Source organism: Castor canadensis, chromosome 15 (genome assembly GCF_047511655.1).
Source record: "Castor canadensis chromosome 15, mCasCan1.hap1v2, whole genome shotgun sequence".
NCBI classification, from domain to species: Eukaryota; Metazoa; Chordata; class Mammalia; order Rodentia; family Castoridae; genus Castor; species Castor canadensis.
Genome location: NC_133400.1, coordinates 14114942 through 14133224, shown reverse-complemented (window position 1 = coordinate 14133224; position 18283 = coordinate 14114942). Strand labels below are relative to the sequence as shown.

The 18283-nt window shown below is 35.8% G+C and overlaps 1 protein-coding gene across 4 annotated transcripts in view; it reads left to right on the top strand.

The window, feature by feature from the left end:
- Positions 1 to 18283, top strand: part of Ap1g1 (adaptor related protein complex 1 subunit gamma 1) — a 103417-nt gene that overhangs the window by 53337 nt on the left and 31797 nt on the right. For all 4 annotated transcript variants that reach the window (XM_074055718.1, XM_074055719.1, XM_020176139.2 and 1 more), the window contains exons 3-9: positions 3648 to 3772; positions 8640 to 8781; positions 10392 to 10488; positions 11739 to 11815; positions 14753 to 14848; positions 15313 to 15393; positions 15585 to 15683. In XM_074055718.1, coding sequence (XP_073911819.1) covers positions 3648 to 3772; positions 8640 to 8781; positions 10392 to 10488; positions 11739 to 11815; positions 14753 to 14848; positions 15313 to 15393; positions 15585 to 15683 — 717 coding nt within the window. The remainder of the gene's footprint in view (positions 1 to 3647; positions 3773 to 8639; positions 8782 to 10391; positions 10489 to 11738; positions 11816 to 14752; positions 14849 to 15312; positions 15394 to 15584; positions 15684 to 18283) is intronic.

The window sequence follows — 18283 nt, the reverse complement described above, 5'->3', positions numbered from 1 at the left end:
GGTGTGCTACCACTTGAGCCATGCTCCCTAGCCCCCTTTTGCTTTAGTAATTTTTTAGGTAGGGTCTCTTGTTTTTGTCCCAGCTCAGCCTCAGACCATGATCCTTCTACCTCTGGTCTCTCTGTGTAGCTGGGATGATAGCAGGCACCACCACCATACCCATCTTATTGATTCAGATGGGTGTCTTCCCAACTTTTTACCCAGGCTGGCCTCAAATCACAGTCCTCCCATCTCTGTCTCCTTAGTAGCTGAAATTCAAGACCAGCCACTATGCCCAGCTTTGCAGAAATGATAGACTAGCACAGTAATTGCTCCTCATGAACTGAAGTTATCTAAAAAAAGGCTTTTTTTTTCATTTACTGGAGTTTGTATTTTATTGAGTCTAATGTTGAAATTTGAAAGTATTTTCCATATAACTATTCTAAGACTTAAATAATTCTTTTTTGAACTATATGATACTCAACCTGGGAAGGCAAACAGTTTTCTCAAGTTTTTTTCTTTTTCCTTTTTAATTGTATTAGCTTTTCTTCCTTCTCTTCTTATTTTTGATTCGGGGTTTGAACTCTGGACTTTGTGCTTTCTTGGCAGGCACTCTACCACTTGACCTACACCTCCAGCCCGAATTAGTTTTTCTAACCATAAGATCTTTCATCCTGCAGTTTTTTCATTTTTTTCCCTCCTAGTCTACTATTTTTTTCCTTTAAAATACATAATGATATAGTTAATTGAGTCTAAATTTGAAAAATATAAATGAATTCTATTCATGTCTTTTCATTACTTTAGTTTCTCTATAGGCAACTGGTTGTATTATTTTCTTGAATATCTTTCCAGCGATATGTTATAGACTATTGTAATGTACTGTCTGTATTGTTCACTCATTAATTTGTTCTAAAGATTATCCCATATCATTATATTAAAAACCTTCTTCATAAAGAGCATCTTTGAGACTGGGGGATGTAGTTCAGAGGTAGAGTACATGCCTGGCATGTGTGATACCCTGAGTTTAATTCCCAGCACCACAAAAAAATAAAGAACAGCCTCATTTTTTTCTTTTGCAGTTTCTTTGTCAAAGCTCATGGTTGTGTATTTAGCATAGTGTTCTTTACATGTATGAATCATAACTTACTAAGCTGATGACTTATTAATAGGCACTTATTTCTAATCTTATTGCTTCAAATTCTACAATTGAGTAATATTATCTTCTGTGTCAATATAAATGTAGGATAAGTTATATACTTTTTTTGTGATGGTACTGGGGTTTAAACTCAGGGCCTCTAGCTCGCTAAGCAAGTACACTTAGCCCTTAAGCCAGACCTCTAACCCCCATGTAAATTCTTAAAAGAGGAATTACTGAGTCACAGGTTAAAGTAGTATCTCTATATGGTTTTGATTTGCATTTGTTTCATTTAAAATAACTTTACCAAGCTATATTTTACAAGTTATATAGTTCATCTTTTCAAGTGTACAATTCAGTGGCTTTTTTAAAAAATAAATTTAGTTGAATTTGGATTTGTATTATGAGAAGACTGAACCCATTTCGTATGTTTAAACAAATTTTATTAGGCTTTGTGGCCTAATCCTTTTCCATTTTTTATATTGGATTATTGATCTGTTTTTAAAATTTTTAAGTTTATAGGAGTTTGTATAGGCTCTTAATCTGTGAAATGATGAAATGATGAAATGAGTTGCAAATATTTTTACCAGTTTTATCATTTGTCTTGACTTTGCTTATAGAGTTTGGACTAAAAGTAAGTTCTATTAATTGGATGAGATGTGAATATAAAAGCAGGAATGTTTACTGTGGTCTTAAAGGATCTGTCAGACTGGTTGTTAGAAATGCTTCATATGGAGTTTTCAAGTAGCTATAAGTGCAGCAGTAGTACTGGGCAAATGGTGAGTTGTATTTTTGGAGATTGGTGGCCAAATAGATACCTTCCCCTCACATGTTCCCTGCACCTTCTCCCCAACTGTACCTTTACCCTCTTACCTTATCTTTGTTTTTAACATTTGAAAACTTCAGTAACATTCTTAAAGATGAACATGGTGCATTCTCAGCACTATTGTTGGGCCACCCCAAAAGTAAAGTTAGTAGATGTAATAAAATATTACTAATAAAGTTAATACATGTAGAGTTAATCCTTCACTCTGTATTTCAGATAACATTTCTAACCATATAGCCTTATGTTTATACTTGTGGTTTTTTTGGGTCAGGGGATACTGGGGATTGAACCCAGGGTATTGGGCTTGCTAGGTAAACACTCTACCACTTGTACCAAGCTCCTGCAAGTGCTTTTTTTTTTGGGGGGGGGTTAGTACTGGGATTTGAACTCAGGGCTTCATACTTGCTAGGCAGGCACTCCTACTGCTTGAGCCATTCCACCAGCCCTTTTTTGTGATTTTTTTTTTTTTTTTTTTTGGAAATAGGGTCTTTTTTGTGTGATGGGTCTTTTGAGCTATTTGCCTGGGACTGGCTTCAAACTGCAGTTCTCCAGATCTCTGCTTGTTGAGGAGCTAGGATTACAGGCTTCGCGCCTGGGAAAGGAGCAGTTTTTAAATAGGCTCAAAAATTCTTTTATGGAATAGTTTTACTTCCCTCCAGTTCACTTTCAAATTTATTAGGTAAATTCATAGTGAAAAGTAGTCTCACATGATCTTAGCTTCCTCTGTATACAATTTTCCCTTGGTGTCTCTTTCCTTTCTAAAGGTGAGCATGGTTTTGAAAATTCTTCTTGGAGAGTCTGGTTTGTGCATACTCTTTGCAAATCACTATTCCAGAAGGGATTGTTTGGTCTTTTCAGTGTTTGTCAAGATGGAATGATAAAGTATATCAAAGTGATTGTGACCTTCAAGAAAGGCCAAATTTAACTTCAGGGACTTTTAAGTTTTCAAGTTACTTCTCACAGTTACAAAAGGAAAAAATAGTATAAAGCATTTTAGGTTAATGTCATTGGTGACTTTTCCTGTGGATTTTTTTCTTTCTTTCTGTGTTTAATTCCTAAACCTGCACTTCTCATAGTACTTGGTTTAAGCCCTAAATGCAGCATTTTCCACATTATATTAAAGTTAGTATGGTCTCTCTTTAATTCTGCATTCTTGATATTTAAGATACTGTTTGGTACTTTTATGTACTTAGGTTTTGGCTTTTTTGATTTTCAAAATAAGATCCAAACCATAAACATACTTAGTTGCTCATTTAATGGAAGCTAGGGATAAAGTTAGAAATTTGATTTATTAATATCGTAGAATTGGGGAGGGGGGAAGGTAGAGGGGGCAAATTCAAGTATGATATACTTGATACATTGTAAGAAGCTTTGTAAGTGCCACAATGTATCCCCACCCAGCACAACAATAAAGGAAAGAAAAAATTTTAGACTACTTGACTAGTTTGTGTTTGTATGAATCTTTAGAATTATGTTAAAATTCACAGATTATTTGAACGGTGAATGCTATGAGACCTTGACAATATAATCCATTACAGATTTTGGATTACTATCCTTAAGATAGGTCTTAAGTCTTTGCCTTTTTATTTAGGTAGTTTGATGATACAGGTTTATGCTTTAGTCGTCTGAACTCTGGGTTGAAAACATTGCTTTTATAGATTGTGGTAGCAACCTCTTAATTTTTATTTCTTTTTTCTTTTCTTGCAGTTGGAGTGCCTCAAGCTTATTGCCTCTCAAAAATTTACAGACAAACGCATTGGCTATTTAGGAGCAATGCTGCTATTAGACGAAAGACAAGATGTCCATCTTCTCATGACCAACTGTATTAAGAAGTAAGTCTTATCCTCCCTTCTAACAACTATTTTGCTCTTTTAGGAATTTCTCACAATGTGACATTAAGAACTTCTATTTTAGCCTATACTTAAGTTTTTATATTAACTCTCTAACATGAACTTGTTGCCAGGCAGAACTGCCAACTATCAGCATGTGACTGAAAGGTTGAATAATAAGGGCAACAGAGCATGGAAGAACAAAAATGAAAGAAACTCTCTGAGAGGCTGAACTAAAGTAAATTTATAAAAGAATCATGCTGAACATCAAGAATGTAACCTCCATGACACTCAGGATTTCTGTTCAGGCGAGCTTGAGTCACATAGCAAGACCCTATTTCTAAAAAATAAAAAACTTAAAACAATATGAATAAGTACAATTTCACACAACTAAATTTCAGAGTGTTAAACAGGCAAGATCTCTTTTTAACCTTTATAAATTCAGAATATACACATAATTTTTAACAAATGTGAAGTTCCATTATTCATGGCATTTAAAGTCCTAGAAATATGAAAGTCCAGGTTTTACCAAATGCTTTTTTCTTTTCTTTGAAGGCCCTAATGTTTCTTTAATTGATAACATTGTTCTTATGCCTGAAGATGCACTTCTATACCTTTGCTTAGCCTCTACATAAGCTACTGAATCAGGAGCAACTCAAATACATTCTGAATAGTAAATATAAAATATAGAAGGAAAGAATGAGACACATAAAGAAGAAATTCTTGTTTGTTGTTTTTTTGTGTGTGTCTAGTTGTTTGCTTTTTATTTTTTATTATTCTTGAGGGGTTTTCTCTGCTGCCCAAACTAGCTTCAAACCCACACTATGTGGCCCATGCTGGCCTTGAACTCACCATCCTCCTGCCTTTGCTTCCCAGGTGTTGGAATTTACAGGTGTGTACCACCATGCCTGGCTTGGGTTTAGTTTTAATGAGGCCCAGCTAAGCCTCATGTGAATTTAGGGGAGAACTACTTTTTCAGATAATTGAGAATTGCTCAAACACTTCATTTGAAGCTTTGGATCATTTAACTATAATTTAAAACAAACAAACAAACAAACAAAAACCATTAACAAATATGTGCTGTTCATTTTTTGTGGGTTTGTTTGTTTTGTAGGGTACCATAGTGTATTAACAGTTTTTATGCTTAACAATGAATGTTTGCTTTGTGGGGGGTGGTGTTCTGGGGGTTGAATTCAGGGCCTTGTACTTGTTAGTCAGTCTTTCTACAGTCCATTTTGCATTGGTTATTTTTGAGGTGGGGTCTTACTTTATGCTGGGTTGCCCTGAATTTGAGAATCTTGAGTTTTTCCCTGGGCAGGCCTTGAATTGCGATCTTCCTGATCTCTGCATACCAAGTGACTAGGATTATAGGCTTGAACCACTGTGCCTGGTCCTGGTGTGCTTTATTATTCATTGTCTTACAAAAATTCTAAGATATTAAGGTTCTTGAAATTAAGTCCTTAAAAAATTGAATATAGTATTTTAAGAACTTGCATCGTGAAAATTGCCTAAACACTGAAAACGAATGCAAAGTCTACTACATAGTTTTGGAAGCTGGGACTCTGAATGTTAAAACCATAGTTAATATTCAAGCTTAATTTTACCAGTAATTTTTATCATAAGTTACTCAAAGAAACAAACTTCACCAGTGAACACTTTACCTTTTTACTTTCTTCCTCTGCAGCAAAGATTACAATAATTTAATACTTCATTTAAAAATACTGTGGGGTGGCGGTGGCTCATTCCTGTAATCCTAGCTACTCAGGAGGCAGAGATCATGAGGATGGTGGTTTGAAACCAGCCTGGGCAAATAGTTCTTGAAACCCTGTCTTAAAAGTACCCAACACAAAAAAAGGCTGGTGGAGTGGCTCAAGTGGTAGAATGTTTACCTAGCAAGTGTGAGACCCTGGGTTCAAATCCCAGTACTACCAAAAACAAACAAAGAAAATTAATGGGACTAGGTAAATGGACAGGGGTAAAGTGGTTGCCTAGCCCATGCAAGGCCCTAAATTGGATTCCCAGCACCAAACAAAAACTAATATTGAACCTATTATATGTTAACATAAATAACATTGTACGAAAAATAAATTATTTTGGACTGGAGGTGTGGCTCTGGTGGTAGAGTGTCTGCTTTGTAAGCATCAAGCCCTGAGTTCAAACCTCGTCTCACTAAAAAAGAGAAAAAACAAAACAAAACAAAAAAACCCACGGGTAGTGGAGATCAGAAGGATTTGCAGCCTAGATAAAAAGTTAGTAAGACCTTGTCACGACATGCAAGCCAGGTGTGCTGGTGCATGCATATTACCCCAGAGGTTGACCCTGGGCCAATAAAGTTTGAGACCCCTATTGAAGAATAACTAAAGCAAAAGAGGGCTGGGTAGTGGTTCAAGTGGTAGAGCACCTGTCTAACAACTGTGAGACTGAGTTCAAATCCATGTGCTGCCAAAAAATTTTTTTTTCCTAAGGCAAAGAAAATTTTGTGGGAAGAGTGGCATTATTTAAACTTTTCATAACTCTTTAATATGTGTAAGTTGGATGCTCCTGTATTTGCTAATGCATTCAATTTCTTGAATTTGTTATGTTACGCTATGTAGATAAAGAAAATCTTGCCTCTCCTAGATAGTGTAATTAGAAAAGGGAAGAGTAATGGCCTTTTCAAACAACTATGGATATTTTTGATACTATGCTAAACTATTTGAACAGGTGGTAGTTTCCTTTTATTTATTTATTTTTTTGGTGGTACTGGGCTTCATGCTTGCTAGGTAGGCATGCTATTGCTTGAGCCGTGCCTCCAGCCCATCAAGTGGTAGTTTCTTAAAGGTGAAGTGCAGTGTGGAATTTGAAGTCTTGTCAATGATACTTTAGTACTTTGTTATGTTCAAACTCATTGGTCTGTCGTAAACTTTGAGTAAATTTTTCACTCATTAATAAGTTTAGAAGTGTTAGGAGTCCACATGGAAAAAATTGATTTACTAAGTTATGCAGATCTTCCAGATGTTAATACATTTCATTATAGAATATTTAAAAAATTTCATTGGTTAGTATTGCCACTTCATCAGAAAAGTGGAAGTGTTGATAAAGTGTCAAGCTCATGGTGACAATAAGTTTTCCAAAATTTTAATTTTCACTTCAAAGCTTAGATTTTATTACTGGCAACAAATATCATCAGTTGTTACTCTTGAAGCTTCATTGGCTCTTTTTCCAGAAAATGTCACTAAATATTTAAATTGTAACCATAGTTGTCAGTTATTTTTCAAATAAAAGTGATGTTCATTTGAAAAGCAGCTAGTTCATAATTCAGCTTGCAAATGAAGCAAGTACACAAGTGCTTTTTTCTGAGGGTTCCATTTTCCTTCAGTGTGCAGCAGAAATAATTTATGCATACTTTCCATTTTGTCACACACAGTGTTTAAAAATATGCATTTAAGAGTTGAGATTTAACCTGCAATCCCAGTACTTGGGAGGCAGAGGCAGAAGAATTATGTGTTTGAGGCCAACGTGGGTTACATACGACCCTGTGTCATTCATATATATGTATGTATGTATGTGTATGTATGAGTTGAAATTTAAAGTTAACTGCAGCTCTGTGGTAGAGAGCTTTCCTTGCATCATGTACAAGGCTGTGGGTTCATTGCTCAGCACTGCACTCCTTCCCCGCCCCCTGCCAAAAAAAAAAAAAACGTTGTGTTTTAATAAAACTAATATTTTTTACTGCTTTGTTGCTGGCAGCCTTTTTGTTTTGCTTTTCTTGAAAAGCAGACAGGACCTCACTGTGTAACCCATGCTGGCCTCAAATTTACTGTCCTCCTGCATCAGCCTTCCAAGTGTTGGTATTACAGCTGTGCATCACCACACACAGGTTTTAGTTATGGGCTGTCTTAGATGAAATGCCCCTCTCCTTCCTTCCTTCCTTCCTTCCTTCCTTCCTTCCTTCCTTCCTTCCTTCCTTCCTTCCTTCCTTCCTTCCTTCTTTCCTTCCTTCCTTCCCTCCGTCCCTCTCTTCCTTCCTTCCTTCCTCCTTCCCTCCCTCCCTCCTTCCCCCATTTTTATTTTGAATGAATAAAATTAAAATGTAGAAATTATTTAATATCACATGAAGGTTAATGCTAAAGCATAAGACCAAGTTTATCAGAGAGTAACTAAATTTCTGCTGTGATGTGTACATCATCTTAAATGCTCTAGCAGTAGAGATTATGCTTTCTGATACTTTATAAAGAAGGGTTTGGGGTCCACGTGGTAGCTAAAGCCTGTAATGCTAACTACTCAGGAAGCCTAGGCTGGCCTGGGCATAAAGTGAGACCCTATCTCAAAAATAACCAACCCAAAAAGGGCCAGGGTGTGGCTCAAGTGATGGAGTGCCTTCCTCCTAAACAGGAGGCCAGAGTTCAACCCTGGTATCACCAAAAACAGGGGGTGGGGGTGGGGGTTCAACCCTGGTATCACCAAAAACGGGGTGAGGGTGGGGATTTAGTATATATCTTACTTTTTCTTAGAGTAGTAAATAGATCATACTAAAAGTCTTGCAAGACTGAGTTGTGCTTTATCTTTTTTACCATTACCAGTTTTTATTTTCCTAAGTTTGCTAAATTTTCTAAAGTGGGTGTCTAACATCTAACAGTAGCATGTCCAGGTTTTGCTATTTCATTGTTTGGAAACATTGGATAGTAAACTTGTAAGAGGACTGTCAGTCATTTCACTGTAGTGATAATTTGTAATAAAGTTGGAATAAACATTTTCTAGTTAATCCTATTAAATATTTTCCTCATTGGATAAATCTTGAGTCACTCCAAACTACTTGTTAAATTGTGAAACTTCTTTATGAAAGCTCCAGTTAGCATGTTTGTTTCTACCTCCTTTCTTTCTTTTGCAGTGATCTTAATCATAGCACGCAGTTTGTCCAGGGGCTAGCACTTTGTACCCTTGGCTGCATGGGTTCCTCAGAGATGTGCAGAGATCTTGCAGGAGAGGTAGAGAAGCTCCTGAAAACCTCCAATTCTTACTTGAGAAAAAAGGTAACTTTTAATCAAATCTGTGTTTTGATTAGGGAGCATTACAGAGATGAGAGAGCAGGTTACTGTTTTTAAAAAAATATTTTTAATTGACTTTCATGCTAATAATTAGTGCTTGCCAGGTGCCAGTGGCTCAAGCCTATAAGCCTAGCTACTCTGGAGGCAGAGATCAGGAGGATCACAGTTGGAGGCCAGCTGAGGCAAATAGTTTGTGAGATCCTGTCTGAAAATACCCAACACAAAGAAGGGCTGGCAGAGTAGCTCAAGAGGTAGAGCACCTGCTTAGCAAGTTTAAGACCCTGAGTTCAAACCCCAGTGCCACCAAAAAAAAAGAGATTAGTGCTCATGTGTTTGTACCAGTGCCTTTGTATTTCTAGAAGGACAGTTCTGTTGGGGGCCTAGATAATTATGAGAGAATGATGTAGAGCCCACTCTCTAAAATTGATGTGTCTTATTGGAATAATGGTAGGGAATGATCTTATTTTCCTAACTTACCTGCTTTCATTTGTTGTTATAAACATTTTTTTGAGTTTTTAAATTGTGCCCCAACCTTAAAACCTTTGTAAACAAAGTACATAGTATTTAGAAGTCCAAGAAATGAACACAAATCATTGTCTGCTTGGCATTTACTGTATCTATTAATATGTGTGAGAGAGGCATTGAAAGAACCAAGCCATTTCCCAGAATAATACATTGTTAGTGATGACTACACATTTGTAACTTGTAAGGCAGTGCTTTTTCTTGAAGACTGTGGGAACTACTCTTGTTTTTAAGGCACTTATTGCATTAAGTAAAACATTCCTTCAGATTAGCCTCCTCTCCCCATATAACATGGGAGGAGTTAGCAGAAATCTTTTCTTATTAATCAATCTAAGCTTTTGCGGTATTTTTCTCAAATAATAGGTATGGTTACTTTGGGAAGCAACCACAATCAGTCTTGAAGCATACCTTTTTTGTGAATAAGTTTATAAGACCATATTTTCTTTAGTAGAGAAAATATATTTCAAATGATTCCCCCCTCCTTCACTCCCTCCCTTCTTTCTTCCCTTCCCTCCTTTCTTCCTTTCTTTTGTTGGGGATTGAACCCTGCTACAACTGAGCTGCACCCCTAGTCCCCTAAAATAATTTTCTTGATGCTAGAGAGTCAGATGGGGGCAGGATACATACTGTTAAACTTAACAGCAGATTTGTAGCATCTGTAGTTTATATCTTTCATTTGTATAATGTTTTTATACCTGCTGGTCATCTTACTTAGAGGAATGATGATCAGAGATGGAAGTCCTTATCTTATTTTTTACTTCCTCAGCACTCCACATAAGTTATGTTTAACTTGTATGATAAATTCATATTCACCATGGTCTAATCTAGAAAGTTTTGTCCCCTTTTTTACCATATGTGAACAAAGGGACAGGTGAGCTAGAAGTTCTTCATTACTACTATAGCATATACTGGAAAGCTTCAGTCAGTTCATAAATAATAAATCTCATATCTGACTTCTTCTTTGTTTTTCTAGTATATGAACTAGTTGGTGAAGTTTTTGTTTTTGAAATAAGATCAGTTTCCCTGCTTAATTGAAATAAATTTTTTGTCTTTTTATTTTTACTCTTCTATAGGCAGCACTGTGTGCTGTTCATGTCATCAGGAAGGTTCCTGAACTTATGGAGATGTTTTTACCAGCAACAAAAAATTTATTGAATGAGAAGAACCATGGTAATGTGATTTGGATGAACACATGAAATACTGAGGGAGAAAGGGAAAGAGAAAAAGCTTAAGGCTGTGTCAGCCCTGTGTCTGAGGGCAGGGGAGTTGCCTTTCTGATATGCTTAGATAATTTTCCAGGAAGGTCTGCTCTGCCAAATGTCTTTTCTACTCAGTTATCCTAGTTTTATAATTAGATTGCTTTATCAAGTATGATGTATAAATGATCCCACTCTTGATTTTCATGTGTATAAACACTTTTACTTCTTGACCATTTTATAATAAAAGAACAAAATTTTCTTCATTGTCATGTGTTGGGAGTATAAGATTAGGAAAAATTCTTTTGGGTTACTTCTAACAGGAATTTGTATGGGTACTCATATCATTATATAAAACTTGAGGGGAATTAGATGGAATGTGGCTATTCTTTTTCCAAACATTTTATTCTTACCTTTTAAAAATATATATACATATATATTTTAATTGATTTAATAATTTTTATATTTTTATTATATTATTGTTATACTGGGGGTACATTGTGACATTTATAAAAGTTCTTACTATCATAGTTGAATTCACCCCTCCCCTCATTCTCCTTTATCCTTTCTCTCTTTATTTTTGTCTCGAAGGCAGTTCTAAGTAAAGAAAATTTATGTCTCTTAAATGCTAAGAGAAAAGATGGTAGTGTATATTTAATTTGATGAATTTAGTGATGTGCTTAGAGCGCTCCAAGTATACTTGTTGAACAAATGAATGTTTCACTTATTGCTCAGTAAAAAATACTGTGAGATTCTTTTTACTAACTTTGGAACAGCGACTTTAACATTCATAATTATCTTGGAGTCATTTCTAATTTGGAAATTTAAAATCTTATAAAGGTTTTTGTCTCTCAAATCATGTGAGAATTTAGCTGATAGCTTATTGAGGAAGTATGGAGCGAAAGAAAACTAGTTTACATTGACTTGTGAGCATGTCTTTATGGGTATTCTCAGATGAGGAGATGTATTGTCATTTTAAAAATAATTATTTTGGTCATGTAATTGACAAAACATGCTGATTTGGCCAGTATTGATCAGTAGACTTCCATTAAGTGCCCCCTTTATAGTCACCACAATGCTTAGATTTTTGGGGGGATTGGAAAACAAAAGTAGCAACTACACTTTTGGAATTGACCTTCAGGAGCTCAAAGCCCTGTTCTATGGAATTGAATAATAGTCTCACTTTTAGTTTTCCTTTGATTTTTTTTTTTTTGTTTGTTTCAGGTGTCCTTCACACCTCTGTAGTCCTCCTCACAGAAATGTGTGAGCGAAGTCCAGACATGCTTGCACATTTCAGAAAGGTAGGTACCATTATGTATGCTTAAGCCTTTCATGATTGAAAGTGATTTTCCTGAAAAGTACATTGATTTTCTCACTTACTATTTTCTTTTGAAAGCAAGCTATGGAGCTGAATAAAGGATTTAACTAGCCCTGCTGGGTGGTAGGGCTGGAATCCAGATTTAGGTATCTAAGAGCTGGCACTAGTACAGTGTTTTCCTTTTCAGAATAGAAGTCTTCCCTTGTTGTTGGCAGACGCACTGATCTCTCACTTGTTTTATCTGCTGTTTTTGTATTGAGTTAGGAAATGTAACCTGAGGTCAGATTACAAATAGGATTTTTTTTTAAAAGAAAGGTAATTTTCTTTTTTTTTTTGTTTTAAGGCGCAAACAGAAATTTGGTTTTTCTCTACTGTTCACTGTAGCCATTGATTTCTGTGATGACAGACCAAGCTTTCTTAAGTCTGCCCTTCTCTTTAAAGCATTTGAAAGTAGACATTTTTATTTCTCCATGTATTTTTAAAAGTAGTAAGAAGACTAGAGACATACCGTTTTTTTTTAATAATATATGCATTTAAAAATTCTTTTCCTAGGATGCTGATCACTCCATAAATGGTTCATTTTGTATTTTAGAACTAAAAGCAGATGATTTTTTTTTTTTTGGCTTTTCTCCCCTTAGATGTTTATGTCTTGATTAAATTATTGTAAAATAGTATGAGACCCGTATCTGTCCCTAATGCTTGCTTTGTATGTTTTGTTCCTGTTGTCTGTTTGGAATCCTGCTGTATGTTAGAATGAAAAGGTAAGAATTAACCCTCTTTTAGATGGTGCATGCTGGCATTAGGTCCCAAGTACTTTTGTGTATCCCTCTACAAGTGTGGCTTTAAACCTATAATAATGCTAAAGCTGTGCTTAATATTGTGAGTTATTTGTTCTAGCATTTTTGGCTAACTCCCTAGTCCAGTTTTTGTCTTGTCACTAAAACTCCTGACTCCAAAATCAGCCTTGGATTTCAGTTGCAGCCTTTCCTGAATTGTAAGCCTCCTTCTCTGCCTTTCCCTGATGTTCACGTGAGAAACTTGGAGCAGTTGCCCAGCGGCTTTGGTGATTGCAATTCCAGATCAGTCTGGAGTCTTGACACAAAACACCTCTTCTTTTGAAGTAGATGTTTTAGAGCCATATACTTTACAAAGCTTCATTTGTATATGTGAGCTTTCAGTTCAGACTTAGAGGTTTTTATTTTCCTCTTAACCTGGACTTAATCTTGCTTAGAAGTTTTGGAATATTAAAAGGATTTAGAGGTAGAGTAGGTAGGCCCCAACTGATTTTCATGGCTGCAGCCTTTCCCTTTGTCATCTTATTTTGTTTGTCCTGTCATCAATTTTAGCAACCTGCACTTTTGTCTGAAAAATAAAGCTGGGTTCCAAGCTGAACATTTAGACATGGGTGCTTTCTGTCCCAGGGTAATCTTACGTGGTGTGCTGGCATTTTGGCAATGAATAAAACAATTTCTGAATTTAGTAGCCCAAGGAAAAAGGATTTCTCCAAGAACTAAACCAGATTTTAAAAAGTAATTAGGGTTATGTGTAGTACAAATAAAAAAAGACCATTGGAAAGTATTCAAGGTGAGCTGCTTATCTCTAATGCATGTTTTCCCACAATTGACAGATACTGGTACAGATCTCAGGGGCTTAGATTTGTCTTATTCTTGGAGTATTCCAAATTAGAATTTTGTTTGGTGACTTAGGAGTCACTAAAATTTGAAGTGTTTTGGCCAAACTTATTTAAGTTCATACTGATTGGGTTCTCTTGTATTTAGAAATAGCTTTAATGTTTTGAATGTTTTTGGTGCATTGTATGGGTATAGCTTGGCTTTTCAGTTTAATTTTGATCAACTTTTAGGCTTGGAGAATGGGAAAGGAACAGAGTATAAATACAATGAGGAAAAATAATTGAGTTGCAGCAGAGTTGGGACTGTTCAGATTGCCTTAAAAGGCTGTGATGTAGTTTACTTCGGACACTTCTTAAGTTTAGGCCATTGGAGTTGTTTATACAGCTAACTTGAATTTTCACTTGGAGACTGGAAAAAATTCCTATTATAGCAAACATAGGGTTTTAATAGCAAGTAATTGATCAACAGACATGAACTGAATGATAATATTTAAAGCATGAATAAGTTCAGATTGAAAATAACATTGCCTCTGCTGTATGTTATGACTCTGGTGGACCAAGGGAAGGACAAGTGAATTCCTTACTATAAGGAATGTATGGTTGCATTGATAAGAAAACAGGCCATAAAGCAGTATGTATAATTGAGCAGTGATATGTGACAAAGTTGTGTCACATGAGTTAAGAATAGGAAGAGGAAATTATCCATGGCTTTTGTATATTCTTAAGGTGAAAGGTGTATTTTCTTTATGTATCTTTTCCACTTGGTTAATGTTCATGGCTTTGGTATTCCCTGTTGTTTATTGGAAAAGGATATAATTAGCCCTATCTTAGGAGAGAATTTTTTCTCTATTTAATGTGGTATGTTTTAGAGTTGTAATTTTGGTGAGATCACTAGTTATATTTTGGTATGATAACATTTTATAAGCAAATGTTCAAATGGATAAAAACTTCACACTTTCTTTGCTGCCTACGTGTGTGTCATGTTCTACAGAAGTAGAAATGCAGTATACCCTTATAGGCCTCTGTTTTGGCTCTCTGACCCACTATTGTTTGTTGTATCTTTGAATATATAACTCTGGTGTAAAAAAGTCTGGTTTGTTTTTGTCCAGATGAAACATATACTATTTGGGTTTTGGCTTGGTACTCAAATATCTGCAATGTAGTACTTTATTTGTACCATTAGCATTTTCTTGGACTCAGACCCTTGTATCCTTTTTCTAAACCAAAAGACCTGCTTATTTAACAGTCTTAGTTATTTACTGATTTTTGATGCATCTCTCTTTTCTGCAGCTTGTGCCCCAGTTAGTTCGTATTCTGAAGAACCTCATCATGTCCGGATATTCCCCAGAACATGATGTCTCTGGTATCAGTGACCCGTTTTTGCAGGTGAGGCTGAAAAAACGTTTGGATAAGTTTCATGTGAATATAATACCTTTTGAGTACACCATTTCCTTCCTCTTAAGTTTGTGTGGGGTAGAAATTTGGTGATTATTGATAGAATCAGTTATATTGATGAATAGTAATACATTGCTATATTTTAGTAGATTATGGAGTTGATAGTTTTAATCATCAAAGTTACTTGCTTAGACACTTGGTTATCAATGTAACAGCTCTGCAAATCATGGTATCCTTTAGTTGTGAGGTGGTTAAGGGTGGGTTGTCTAATACCTTCAGTAGACATAGAAGCATATTTAGCTTCTCTAAAAGTAATGTCTAAAATTCTCCTGTTTGATTGTTGACTGTTTCTGATGGGAAGTAACACTTTATTTAGGTTATGTGAATTTCATACCAAGTGAGATTTTTTTTCGCTATACATAATTTGTTGGTGCTTCTCATATTTTGCATATTAGGTACGAATTTTGCGGTTATTAAGGATTTTAGGACGAAATGATGATGACTCAAGTGAAGCTATGAATGATATATTAGCACAGGTGAGTTGACCCAACTTGCATTATGGCAAACACTCATTTTTATCTAGCAGGAGTAGAATGCTTGTGCTTACTAGGTGGAGCAGTTTTTGCTTCCTCATGGTGACTGTAACCATAAAATGTCTGTTGCTACTGCTGAATAATCTTTAGAAGCATTGTTCTATCACTTATGTAACTGTCCTTTTTCTTTTCAGGTTGCCACTAATACAGAGACTAGTAAAAATGTAGGAAATGCTATTCTTTATGAAACGGTTTTGACTATCATGGATATTAAATCAGAGAGTGGACTGCGAGTAAGTCTTCTTAGGTCATTTTTCTCCCTAAACATTTATTTAGAATGTTTATCTTGGACTTTGGTACTTTGGAAGTGATTCCATTTGGAACTTGACTTTAGGAAGGAATGATGTAAAAATTCATAATGCTGTCTCTTCTGTATGTGAAGTATCATTTTCTCCTGTTAAAGACTTAATATTGATTATAATAATAAAGTTTGGAAGAATTTAAATATAGATATATAGATATTGTTAATGAGGAAACATTTCAGAGTAAGTATTTATTAGAACCACAATTTGAGTTGTATCCATTATTTCAAAAAAGACAAGACATGATACTTGAGTAAATTTGTTTTTATTTAAGGAATAAACATATAGAATAAGAAACTCAAACAATACCAAAGGTACACAGGAAGGAAAATGTCTCCATGTAGCTTCTCAGTTTTCCTTGGAGAGAGAAACTAGTGTATATATAAAATTGTTGTTCTGGGGGTACATTGCGATATCTACCAAAGTTCTTACAATAATATCATTATTGAATTCACCTCTTCCATCATTCTCCTTTATCCCTTCTACCCCCATTCCTGGAGCAGTTTCAACAGGTCTCAAGGGTGAATATGGTAGAAATATTATGTACTCATACATGAAAATGGAAAAAATGAGACCTGTTGAAATAATTTTATACCTAAAGGAATAATTCAGAGTTCCTATACACACTGTACTCTTCACCTAATGTTAAGATCTTACAGAATTATGCACCTTATAATATCAAGACTGGTAAGTTAATATTGATATTATACCATTAGTTTATTTAGAGTTCACAAAATTTTCTACTGGTGTTTATTTTCTGTTCCAGGAGCCAATCCATGATCCCACATAACTTTCTTTTTGATGGTACTGGGGTTTGAATTCAGCCTCTGACTTGCTAGATGGGTGCTTTACCACTTGATCCACTCCACCAGCACTTTTTTTTTTGCATTCGGTATTTTCAAGATAGCCAACTATTTGCCTGGACTGGCCTTGAATCTCAATCCTCCTGATCTCTACCTCCTGAGTAGCCAGAATTAGAAGCATGAGCCACCAGTGCTTGGCCCACATTACACTCATTTGTCGTCTCCTTAGTGTCCTGTAGGCTGTGACAGTTTCTTAGTCTTTTGTCTTTCATGACTTAGTCACTTTTTTTAAAGTACTGATCAATTACTTTGTAGAATGTACCTTATTTTGAGTCTGTCTGATATTTTCTCATATGGTGCATAGCATATATATTCTGTACTTTACTTTGTTCAGATAAAATTATCTTGGAGCTATTTTGGTATTCATGTATAGAGACAAGTGTCATTCTGTTTTGTTTATTTTTTATGGTACTGGGGATTGAACCCAGGGCCTTGTGCATGCTAGGCAAATAACCACTGAGCTACATTTCCTACCCCCTGAAATCTTCATTGTGATAAAATAATGTAGCATTGACAATTTAAGTATATAGTGTAGTGGTGTTAGTAGTACATTAACATTCTTATATAACCAGTATCCAACATTTTTTCCAGAACTTTTTTGTCTTCCCAAACTCTGTCTCTGTTAAACAGTGACTCCCCATACTCTACAACCTCCAGTCAATGGCAGCTACCATTCTACTTTCTGTCTGTATGAATTTGACTATTGTTAGGTACCTCTGAAAAGATACAGGAAAAAAGAAAACCCAAATTTTTTTTCTGCCTTTTGTTCTCTATTCTAGCATAGTTACTCTGCACTTTGCTTTTTTCTTTCTTTTCAGTGCTGGGGATCAAACCTATGCTAGGCAAGTGCTCTACCCCTGAGCTGTACCCCAGCACTTCACACTTTTTCATACTAGATGTATGGGAGTAGTTTTACATGCAAGTAATTCTCTAGTGGTCACCAGCTGGATGTCCTCCAATTTAATTCAGTTTTGATACTACCTACCTGGACATAGAATCAGATTTCACAGGTGGAAGGGTCAGTCCCACAAGACTCCCTGACTTCAGATGCCAGTCAGATGACCAGTGTTTCTGACTAGCTGACTATAAACCTAGGTTCACATCCTCCCTCCTTGAGTTTGATTAATTTGCTAGAGTAGTTCTAGTTCACAGAACTCACAGAAACACTACTTAGTTACACAGTTTGTCATAAAGGATATTACAAAGGATATAGATGAGTAGCTAGATAGGAGAGATGAATAGGGCAAGGTATGTGGGAAGGGGTGAGGAGCTTTCATTGCCTTCCCTACATGCCACTCCCTCCAGGAAACTTGACTTGTTTAGCTATTCTGAAGCTCCTAGGATTCTGTCCTTTTGGATTTTTATGGAAGTGTCATTATATAAGCATGATTGATTAAGTCACTGGCCTTTGGTGGTCAGCATAACCTTCCTACCCCAGTTGAGAACTCCAGCTCTCCAATCACATGGTTAGTTCCCCTGGCAAACCAGCCCCGTTTGTAGGCTATCCAGAAGCCCATCAAATGTTACCTTATTAGAACTAAATGCTCCTGTCACCTACAATCCAAGGGATTGTATTTCACAATATCAAAACCTTAAAACATAGTCTTCTAGTAGTTACTGTTGAAATGGGATATGGTTTATGGGCTTGCCTTTAGATTTTTTTTTTTC